This window comes from Leptonychotes weddellii, chromosome 4 (genome assembly GCF_054177405.1).
Source record: "Leptonychotes weddellii isolate Sample4059 chromosome 4, ASM5417740v2, whole genome shotgun sequence".
Lineage (NCBI taxonomy): Eukaryota > Metazoa > Chordata > Mammalia > Carnivora > Phocidae > Leptonychotes > Leptonychotes weddellii.
In genome coordinates, this window is record NC_138372.1 from 53,971,083 (window position 1) to 53,983,194 (window position 12,112).

Consider the following 12,112-nt stretch of genomic DNA (forward strand, 5'->3'; position numbering starts at 1 on the left):
TGATTAGGCCAGCAGTGCTATTGAGCTAAACTTTATGGAAACTCACCACAGAGCAAAACACATTAAAATACTTTTTTTTGTCAATAAAAAATAATTTTGTGTTCAATGACAAAAATGTACAGAAGGGGAAAATATTGGCACCCTTTCTACTTTGTTAAGGAGTAGATATAGCTGGTTTTAATAACAACCAATACATAAATACTACTTCTTTTAAATGTATATAGATTTTTTTTAGACTCTTAAAGCACTATAGCTGAAAGAGAATTTGGTTATTTATTTTATCCTCCTCATTTTATAGATGAGGAAACTGAGGCCAGAGAGTTAAGTGCTTTACTTAAGGACTTGTCCAAGTAAAGGCAAGAACCTAAATTGCCTGTCTCTTAGGCTAGGACCCCTAATACTATTTTATGGTTAATTTTGAAACTCCTTTTGATTTTTCAGTATCTTTTTGGTACCTAATTCCCACAAACCTGCTACATTTCAAGGCTGATCAATGACAACTGCAAATACCAAAGCTGCATTCTCCCTTTGGCATTTACTGACCCTTTGTCAACCATGGGGATGTATGTGTAGCTTCACTAGCTTGAGGATGCAGCTGTCAAATTGCCTCTTAACCTGAGAGAAACACATCAGTAGAGTAATTAATCTTGTACAACCCTCTTTATCAGCCTGACCACTTTTTTTTTCATCATTACAAGTGAATGCCTATGTGCATGGCTGATTTAATTAATAATTCTAATAAAAGAGACAGTATCATAGCGATATACATAAGTACATGAATAAATGAATTAAAGAACCAGCGCTGTTCTTGAATATCCAGTGAGATAAAGTTACACAGTTACTGGGGTTACAGAGACTGAACTTCAATGTTTGGATCATCCGTACCGGAGAGGAAAGAAAAGGAAACTGACAGTTAATGAGGCACTGTATTAGCTATTTTACATATCCTATATCATTTGATCTTCACCACAACAGGATAAAAGTAAGTTATTTCCCCTATTTTATAGATGAGACAACTGAAGTTTAAAGATTGGGATTGCGAGAACTGCCCAACATCCCAAATGGGGGACTACGGCTTCGACTCAGATCTGTTTGCTTCCAAAGCTTTCGGTGGTTGGCGTGTGTAGTGGAAAGAGCATTGGAACAAGCGTAGGAAAAACTAAGCCAGTTCTAGCTTTAGATCTGCTGTGAAAATATACAACTTTGAGTTCCCTCACCTATAGAGTGAAAGAACTGGTCGAGACTGAAAGTTTTCAAACCTAATCTTGTGCAACTCTGCGGCTTTTTGATGGGCCTCAGGGTCACTGTGCAGTGTGATATGGAGGCAAAAGACAGAATTTTCCACATTTACCTCCAAATCAACCAAATGAACTCCAATTTTATCTTTGTTATATATTAAGGTCTTGCATCAAGTTTTATTTGGGGAAAGAAAGGAATCCACTGCTTTAAAAAGTTGGCGAAAAAGTAGCTAACATCTGAGACTACTCTAGCTTTAAAGTTCTGTCATTTGACATGGCTAACTAAAGCACTGTTAGCCTTTCTATTCAGCTCTTACTAGTGGGGATTTGGTGAGCTGGAGCACCTTAGGTTCCAACAGTTATTTTGACTACTTCAACCTTTTGGGTATCATCTCTCATGTATGGCCCTGAATGACTATATTGTGTCTAGCTTCTTGAGAACACACAAAGCTTCTAGGAATAAGGTCAGGGAGGAAAAAGTCTTTTGCTTCCCTCATACTGCATTTCAGCAAATTTGTATACTTCCATGATGTGTATGACGATTATGTATGTGTGTATTTCAGTTTAGCAGAGTGCCATTCAGTAGGTTGATGTAGCTATATCAAAGTCTACCTACAACTGCAAACCTAATTTTTGTCAAATATTTATTACTAGAACATTCAGGCAGGGCTTTCCATTAACATCTTAAAGCTGTGAGGATAAAGCTAGTTGGCTCACGTAGCACACTGTCTTCAATAATCACCAAGTCTAAATTTATTACTGTCTCTTTCAACCAAAATGAAATTCCTATCTCTTTTAAGCTCTAGGAGGGGAGATCAATTTCAATCTAAAATATGAATCATTCAAATTTGTGGTATCACCTTTCACATGGAATCAGGGTTCATTATAATACACAAAAGTAACAGAGAGCCCATACAGTTGCTTACTGGCATGTGGGGACATTTGTAGCAAGCAGAGAGCTGAAATATTACTTGCAAGGGCACAGCTGGCTCCATATGCAACAAATCAGTCAAAAAATAACGTTTGCCTGCCTCAGTCGGATCTAAACAAGGAAAAACTGTTATGCCAGCCACATTCTTACTTTCTCCAATAGCTTCTTCCATTTTCCTTTTGGATACCAGCTACTGACTCTTTTTTTTTTTAATCTCAAAAAGAAGGTGTCCATCAAATTAAACAGACTGGGAAGAAATATCCTCTAACATGAAAGGAGATTTTCCAGAAACTTAAATAGCACTGATTGTATAAAACATTTGAAATTGGAACTTCATTATTGTCTCCACAGGGTTGCTAAGGCAGGGAAAAGACAACATTTTGGTGAGTCCTTTGAATATTTTATGTGTAATATTTCTGAGGCAAATGCTTTGTTATTTGAATAAATGCACGCGCACACACACACACACAAGAAAAGGAGAGAAGTCCTTATCACATCATTAGGACCTATATCCTAGCAATAGATTTGACACTCCCCACTTTTGGAAACACATAAAAGAGGAATTTGGCACCCACACACTGGAGCAGTATTAATATCTGTGTAGGCCTGTATGCAAAGACTATTAATATTAAAGCTTGACTTGTCCCAAATATTTTCATATATTAGGTCCCCAGAGAAAGGTGTATTGAACCAAAGTTATGTGAATTTTAAGCACTTTGTTTATGTGGCTAAGATTTTTTCCTTCTTAACTAATTCTCTTTCCTTACTTCCCTTTAGATTGTGGTTCTTTGTGTCTTATAATGAATATCTGTTTTTTTTTAAGAAGGTGGGAAGCAAAACATATACAACATATTTTACCTATAGAAATTACTTCTATTGGTTACTAAATTACAATCAAATAATGGTGTAAATTTGATGAATTGGACCCATAGATGGCAGGATGGGATCATTCAGTTCACGGTCTTTAAGGGGAAGACTTAAAGGAATCATCTCTTTCAGTTGCTCATGTTCAGGAAACAAAAAACACAACTGAAAAATAATATAAAATCCCAAATAATTCTGAATCCCAAATTTTTTACTTAATAAGGAATTTTGCTATGAATAGTTGGCATGCTGTCATCTATTATTAATTTTGTTAAAGCACTTGCTCCTTGAGGCTGGTCTACACTGATCTACAGATACTTTTTCTCTCTCTCTCTCTCTTTCACACACACACACACACACACACACACAGATGTTTTCATTGCAGGTTATATTTCAGAAATTTCTGGACAGATAATTTAGAAGGTGAGGGATTCATTGTATACTAGGTTTCCTGTAGTTTTCCTAACATAAATTTTGCTTTCCTCTAACTTGAGAAATTATATATTCTTTACGTAAAGTAATTCTATTGATGAAGTTACTAACATCCCTGCTTAGAATTATAGTCCTCTTACTATTATAGTCGAAAGCCTACAGACCGTGGAAGGCAAAGGGGTTTAAGGTGACTTCATTTTAAATCAGTCCTTTCTTGTTTCTCTGGGACTGAAGAAAAATGTGAGAAAAGAGGCTAGCAAATGGAGAATGAGGGAGGCTTGCAGAAAAACAAGAAGCATCACCAAAGACTGATGTCCTGCATCTTTGACGTTGCCGGTCAGGGAGTGGTTGATGTAGACACGGCCATTGGACCTATTAATCATAAAGCAAGCCCAATTCAGACCAGCGGCTAAAGTGTCAAGGCAGATCATCAGCCTGTGTTCTTCATCTCAGTGGTTGATTTTCAGACTTTTCTGATCTGCTGTAGCATTGAACACTGCTGACCAACCCTCTTCTTGAAGGAGTCTCCTCCTGTGCCTTATATGACACTGATCTTCCTCTGGCATCTTTGTTCACACTGAATCCACGAGCTTCTACAGGGTGTTTCAACTCTTCTGCTCACTGCTGATTTTACTTGGATTTTGGTCCTTGCTCAGCTTTTTGCTATACGTGACTGAAATGACCACTTCCATTCTGATAACTTCGAAATCGCATCTCCATTCTGGACTTTACATCCAGCTACCTACTGAACATTGCCTCTAATTGAGGCACTTTTCTTCTTTAAATCTCTAAAATTAAAGTCACTTTTCTTCTTTCAATCTCTGCCTTCTCCCCACATCTGAAAATGCTAATCCTCTTCTCATGTTCTATCCTGGTTAATCTTACCCAACTAAATGTTGGGAGTTACCTGGATTCCTACAGTTCCTTTCTTATTCTCTCCACATTTGGTCATTAACTCCTCTCTCCTGATTTCTCTCTCCTCTCTCACCTCTGCCCCTCTTTTTTTGCAATTATCTTCTTGTCAGTCTAATACCTGGGTTGAGCCCTCACATTACCTAAGAATGTCTTTCAGAAAGAAAATCTGTTCAGATCCTTCCTTTATTAAAAATCCTTCAATGGCTCTCCAAAACCAGAAGGATAAAGTCCAAGCTCATTTGCGGCCCTTCCTGTCTTAATTCTACCAATTTTCCAGTCATCTCTCAATAGTCTCTTCTCCCACCTTTTATTCTAACCATATGAAGATACTACCATGTCTTCAAATGTATCAGATTGTTTCATACTGCCATGTCTTTATAGTAGCTGCTTCATATTAGAGTATTCCCACTCCCAACCCCTTTATCATTTCATACCCAGGCTCAATCCTATCATGTACTTTGTTCAAGGGTCATCTCTACAGCTTACCCTCAGTCACTGGGACTGAGTTGATCATTCTCTCATTTGTGCCACTGTACACTGTGCTCATGATTGATCTTGAATGAACTCTGCAAACTTCTGCCTTTGAAAATGACACAGTGGTGGCTAAAATGGTATTTCGAGTTGTATCTTAGTTATAATTCTCATAGTGATATTACCTACTCTGGGTGACAGTCCTTTCATAGCCCTCAAGACCAGATTAAGAGCCTCTTCTCTGCCTTAGGATGCTATTGTTCCTGTACTGCATTACAGTTCTCTGGGTCTTATCTCTCTCCTTGCATTCATCTGAGAACTCTCTGAGGATCGGTTTCCAGATCAATTAATTCTTTTCTTTTCAACATTGAGTACAGTGCTTTGTACACTGGAGGCAGTCAATATTTCTATGATGAATGAAGGTTGGTATTGAATAAGTTATTCGAGACTGAAAATAGAATAATTATTTTAGTTTTGCCTTCACTCTTTGAATCTCCTAGATGTCTGAACTTCTATGCAGCAAACATCATATTTAATCTGGAATTAGTACCACAAAGCCTGCTTCCTGCACTGACCAAGGATGAGGTTAAGTTATGAGCTAGAGTTGGGACATTATTTCAGATTTGCCTGACTTCCCCCTGGCTTGCCAGGGACAGTTTACCATCTAAACCCGTAGTAAAGTGTTGGGCACTGGGTCAACAAATAAGGTCAGCCATCTATATATTGCTTTGTGAACTGAGTGCTCTTAGAGGATATGATATAATAATAATGGCTAACATTTATTGTTTATTTTGTTCCAGGCTGAGTAATAAATGCTTTACATGCATCATCCCATTTAATTTTTATCCTATAGATGGGAGCTGGTATTGCCCTCATTTTATCAATGAATTTACTGAGGCTTTGGCATTTGCTTACTCATAAAGTCGCACATAACTGATATGGAGTAAAACTGGGATTCAAACAAAGTCCTGCTTGACTCATTTTATGTGAAACACACACACACACCCCAAAGAATGTTGAATCGTTTTTTTTTTTTTGATGGTCTTAGTTATAGCAAAGCTCTAAATTATAGCTTCTTGCCTTCTGTCTTCTTGATGATCTAGGAAATGCAAGTTGTTACAAACCAGGAGTAGACTGTATCAGTCCAAAATCTATCCTAAGTAGTTATGGCTGGGGAGCTGATTCCTAATGGCTAAAGCTCTGTTAGAAAGCTATTATCAATCAGTTTGAGTGTTTGCTATGTATAAACACTATACTAGCAACTCACATTTCTGATAACCCTGTCTTTGAGTGTATGAACTATCAGGGATACAAACAACGAAAACATGGAAATTTTCTTATTCATGGCATGTTCCAAATATCACCATGTACACAAATGGTAGACTTTTTGGCGTCTATTTCTTTTCTCTTGGATAAGAAAGTGGGCAAGCTAGCTTTACACACTCCCTTAACTATAGGAAGGGCTGATATTCAGCAATAGGTTTTTAACAGCTGGTCATAGGCCAATACTAGATCAGCTTAGGACTGGCTGCTAGTCTTGGATCAATTTAGAGGTTGAAGACTCTCCCATTCATAGACCTTGTGAAGAGCTGACAGAAGCTCTTCTCAAGTGACGTAGTGCACTTTCCAGCTAGCATCACGTGGACTTCAAGAAAGCTGCCTTTCCCCATAATACAGTTTGTAGATTCACAATGCCTGTGTTGGATAACTGTACCATCCAAAGAGATTTAAAATGCCATAAAAACGTGTGTTTAAATGGCCCTGAGTCTCATTTTTGTGTAAGTTTTCAGTCAAACATTGAGCCCATTCATCTTTCATATACTTAAATTTGATATCTGGTATATGCTGTTTACATCTAAACACTTGTTTTAAAAAGTTTTATATGTTGAAGAATAGCACCCTAAATTATTAAAAAAAAGTTGATAAAAAACACAAGAAGGACAAATATGTTATATGTATAGGGTTTAGCTTTGGAAGAATATGTTGCAAATGATGCAATTTATCTTTCACTCCACTGATGCTTTTACATTCATAGTAAGAGGCAGGGAAATGTAAGAGTTAAAAACTTGGGCTCTGGAGCAAGACCTGAGGGATTCAGGGTTTTGCTTTGTCACTTATTAACCATTTGACTTTGGTCATACTTTTAATCTCTCTTCATCTTAGTTTCCTCATTTGTAAGAAGTAAATTATAGAATTTACCTCTTTGGATCACAGAATTAAACGAACAAATTCATATAAAGAGATTAGAATGATATCTGGTCTACAGTAAGCTCACAATAAGTGTTACTTGTAATCCTCCTGCTATTGCCTTGCATATCTAGAGATCACAAATACATGTTTTACATCTAAAACCCAGTTCATTCATTTATTCATTAGCCATTTAATCACTTATTCAATGTTTAACAAATTCATTTATTCCCTAAAGATTTATTGATTACCTATTAAATAGCAAGCACCCTGCTTGGTGATATGAGAGAGAACATAATGAATCAGGTATTGATCCTATATTCTTAACAAACAAACAAATACTGGAGAGAGATGAAAAGCATATACAGATAATTATTGTACAAACAGAGATGCTCAGTGAAGTAAGAGCTTCAAATGAGGTCATACAAGAATTCTGAATATATAGACATTTTTCAGACTTCTAGGGCTATGCTCATAATTACAGATAAGGTTTGCATATTATGTCTTTGTTGACAAATTAATCAAATTGCGCTAGTATTTCGTAGCACTTCTACATCCAGGAAGCCAGTGGCAAAGGGAGATGATTAGAGTCCATTCTGAAGACATCATGCTTAGAAGCCCTTTCAGCAGTGCATTATTTCCAAATGATTGTGTTAAGGTTGCCAGAGCACCACAAACACTTAAGTAAGTGACATTTGTTCTTAATTTGTCACACTCATTAATGTTTCAGTTTCAAAAGTCAGAATGTGTTTTAGAAATTTAAACAGCAAAAAGTTAATGTGTTATTAAGCTTTAAATTTTTCTTTACTTTGGTCTTTTTAATTCATTTATTCTTTCAGGTTCTTGAATATGTAAATCATTTAAAATATTAATAGTATACCAAGGAAGTATCAATATTTATATTAAATTGGAATTCACACTGCTCTGTAATATTTTTAATGGTTTATATTATTCATAATTACACTAAATAAATCATCCTCATGGAAGAAACTTAAGCAAGTTTATTATACTATGGCTATTGCATGGCAAGCAGTGTTTTTCAGAGTGGGGGTATTAAGAAATATTAAGTAATATTAAGCTGGAATAATAAGTGATGTGTTGTTTTTAAAGTGCATAGAGAGCAAATGCTTTTCAAGTGATTATTTTCTATTAACAACTAATATATTTTATTTAACATCAGAAGTACTTTAATTGTGGTAATTCCAAGTTCATAAATCATGAAACTTCTTATATTTTTAAGCAGTAGAAGTATTATACATCCCATCCTTCTGCAAAATGGAAGTGATCATGTCTGTAATGAATTACACAATATTCGCATTTTTCAGAAACAGCTTAATATCACAGGATGATAACATAAATATATGTATGTCAGCTTACTATAAAAATATTAACTATAAAAGATAAGGATGATTCAGATAACTTTGTGGAACTGAAAAGACAGTATATACTGCCTAATCTTTGAACATTTTGAGAAATACTCCACTTCAAAATTAGGACTATTTTATGGTTATGAAAATGTGTTGTTTATTCAGCTCCTAAAAAACACTAAGAGTAATTGTAAGAGAAAACATCAGCTTAGGTTTCACTCCCTTCACCTAATCCTCATGTTTGTTCTTCCTTTTTCATTTCTAGACCTTAGGAACCAAGATATATTAGAAATATAGTATTTATTTTAGCAAAGCCTTAAGCTGCATTTCAAATACAGTTTTGAGTAAAAACATCTATATGGATAAAATACTCTGTCCATGATCATTTACTTACTCTTTCATTTTACATATGGCATGTGAAATTCTCACTATTCCAAGATGAATGTCTAAAGAAAACCAACCAAGAGTAAATTCAGCCAAAATCAACCTATGCTTCAGGCTAATGTAACACATTTTTAAAAACAAAACAAAACAAAAAAAACAAAAGCCCACCAAACCATCTTCAGTCAGAAGACATTTTTCAGTGGGTCCTATTATTTAGGTAATCTTTCCCTTTTCTCAGCTCTACGATATCTTTCTAAACACATGAAGACTTCAACAGGGATTCAAAAATTCTCCAACACCCATACCATTTAGGGGCCAAGTCTCCTCTGCGTAAGGGATGTGTCACATCAGGCTGAGTTCTCAAATGAACATACGCCGTTCTCAGGTGTTATCTCTGCTGATGGTCAGGAGCCAAGGGGCCCCCGGGAGCGTGTTGGCAATACCGTGTTACTTACGGTTGAGAGGCAGGCTCGCGTTGGTTGTGCCGAGCTTGTTGGCAGCCACACAAGTATAGTTGCCGAAATGCTCTTGGGTCACATTGGTAACAGTGAGAATGGACCTTGTGCTGAAGTTTTGAATAATGATTCCTTGTTGGCCATTGAAGAGCCTAGAAGACAAAATAAACTCTAGGTAAACAGGCATCGTGAATACCATCTTTAGTTTCAGCTTCATCGGGGTTGTCATGGCAACCCACAGACAGTTTTGTCCACACTCACGTTAGCATATAATGTGATAATATAATGCAATTATATTTTCCTTACGTTAGTAGATGTCGGGGAGGAGAAGCTGTTTGACAGCTGTAGATTGTTACTATGGGATGATTTGTGCTCTACAACAAGCTAAATTCAGATTGCCACATGTCCTGTTCATACACTGATTTGTATTTTAGAAATACAATATTTGTATTTTAGAAAACCAAGTACACTACAGCAATGGCATCTCATCTGCTAAGTTGAGAAAGAGTAAAGCAAATTAAATATAATGTATCAAAAACACACAAACTGATGGTTTCTGAAAAGTTGGCTAGGATATGTCTAAGGCCATTTCAGGTGATATTATTGAATAACCCCCATGAAAGTTAACCCCACAACTGTGATAAGATGGTTCTGAGTCTGGGATCAACACCACTTCGCAGCAGCTACTTAAGGCCCAGACAGGTGACTTGCTGTTAAACCCAGAAAAAACGCAGCGGCCTAGCATTGAGAAGAGCATTTCAAGTGGTCGCATCTTAGCCACATATTAGGAATGCAGCTGGGAAAGTTCTCTAACCTTTCTGGGCCTCAATATAAAATTCAATTCTCCCTGATTCCACCCTGACTACCCAACAATCTCTCTCCGGGCTTACCAGCAGAGGTCTCACTCTCCAATAGACTGGCAGAGTGTCTCTGTTCTCAGGGCTTGCCATGCCCACTCCTGCTTCACTCTTTTCCAGATCTGCATCCAATGGTCATATGCTCCTTGTATCTCTTGCTAGCTGGATCCTTCCCTCCTCACTAAGGTTTGATCTGTGTCCTATCTCGCGCACTCTAATGCTCCTTAAATGACTCTTCCTTCTCTCTCTCTCTGCATGTTTCTCTCTAAATTGTTGTGGGATTTCTAAAACCAAAGTCACATTCTTGCATTGTTCTCTGTAGCCGTTTCTGGGCACACGGGTCTTTTCAACCCAAATAAATTGAATTGCTTTAAATTCCTCAAAAGGCAAGGCCATATGGACACACTTTATTTTATATTTGAGTCCTGCATAGCACTCAATAGTACAAAAAAATAGTTTGGGGTGCCTGGGTGGCTCAGTCAGTTAAGGATCTGCCTTTGGCTCAGTTCATGATCCCGGGGTCCTGGGACTGAGCCCGTCGGGCTCTCTATTCAGTGGGGAGTCTGCTTCTCCCTCTCTCTCTGCCCCTCCCCTGCTGTGCTCTCTCTCTTGCTCTCTCTCTCTCATACACATAAAATCTTAAAAAAAAAAAAAAGCAAATAGTTCTGAGATCAACAGAGTTGGGGTGACATCCCCACAACACAGGGATTGGTAAGCCCTCTCAAGAAATTCTCTTTCTAAATACAAATTCTGAAATAATGAGGATGCCAACCAGATGATAACGTCTCACTAACTAACCCCAAAGTTTACGATGAAAAGATGTGCTGATCACAATATGGGCTATATAAGCTCATAGCCCAAATGGTGTGGCATTTTTTCTTTCTTAATATGTTCAAGTTTTAGTACTAAATATTTCTTTAATCATGAAGATGCTAATAAGTGGCATTCCCCTGAGAGTTTAGGTTGAACTCCTTTGCATTCAGATGCATGTGACTTGCATCTGAATTTAGATAAAATATACTGTAGTTACATGCAGATTAAGATAAGCAGCCATGCTTGATTACCCTGGGAATTACTTATATTTCATGTAATAGCTGAATTTGACTTACCCAAAACTCAAACTTTAATCAGATTAATAAAACTTTGAGTTAAATAACATTGAAAAACTTTAACTTGAGCAATAAACCTAATGATCTGAAACTCTGACACAAGAAAATAGGGCATAAAATATCAAGGATATGGCAGTTTTTACTCCCCTGTCTCATATTGCAGATCTATCAACATTTATGCCAAAATACCATCCTGATTATTGCATATTTTCCTACATCACATTAATAACTTAATTTTTAACCAATTAGTATACACTATGCATAAAAATCCACAGCTTCATTGTTCAGAGGTCTTTGGCATTATGGCTCAAATCTATCTGCCCATGTCTACACTTTGGACACATTCTCCAGAGGGCTCAGCAACATCCTGGACTACTAAATCCCTATTGTGCCCCACCTACCAAAACTGAGATTCATTTTGGTCCTAAAGAACGAAGAAGAAATTAGTCAGGGTCTTCATTTGGCTAGACTCTGGGGAGAAAATCTCAAGAGAGAAGAGTCAGTAACTTGACAGCATTATTTGCTTATGTTCCTTCAGGCTGTCTTTCTAGTTGGCTTCTAATTCTCTGCCCTTCAATGTGTCTAAAGGCAAAGCTCCATGTGTTGCTAAGTCATGCAGCATATCCACACTCTGTATGTGTAGACCCATTCTTGGCCTCTGGCCAGCGCTGCTGTGTGCATCCTTACCAGAGGGGCACGTCCGTGGGACAGCAGAGGTAAATATTCCTGCTGCTCCCCCTAGCCTGGCAAGTGATGATGGCCAATAAAAAAGAAAAGTTATCTTCCTTGGGGGGATGTACTTCCCTTTAAAGGAAGCTACCTTTCTGAGATTACTGGAGAAGTCCTAAACTTACTTTCTTCTAGAGTTGGGAGTTTTCAAAATGCTGGCTCCTCAAATACCC

General features: G+C 37.2%; 1 protein-coding gene across 1 annotated transcript in view; it reads right to left on the bottom strand.

Annotated features, from left to right (window-relative positions):
* NEGR1 (neuronal growth regulator 1) overlaps nt 1-12,112 on the bottom strand; it is a 797,662-nt gene that overhangs the window by 162,457 nt on the left and 623,093 nt on the right. The window contains exon 6 of the mRNA XM_031034781.2: nt 9,245-9,396. Coding sequence (XP_030890641.1) covers nt 9,245-9,396 — 152 coding nt within the window. The remainder of the gene's footprint in view (nt 1-9,244; nt 9,397-12,112) is intronic.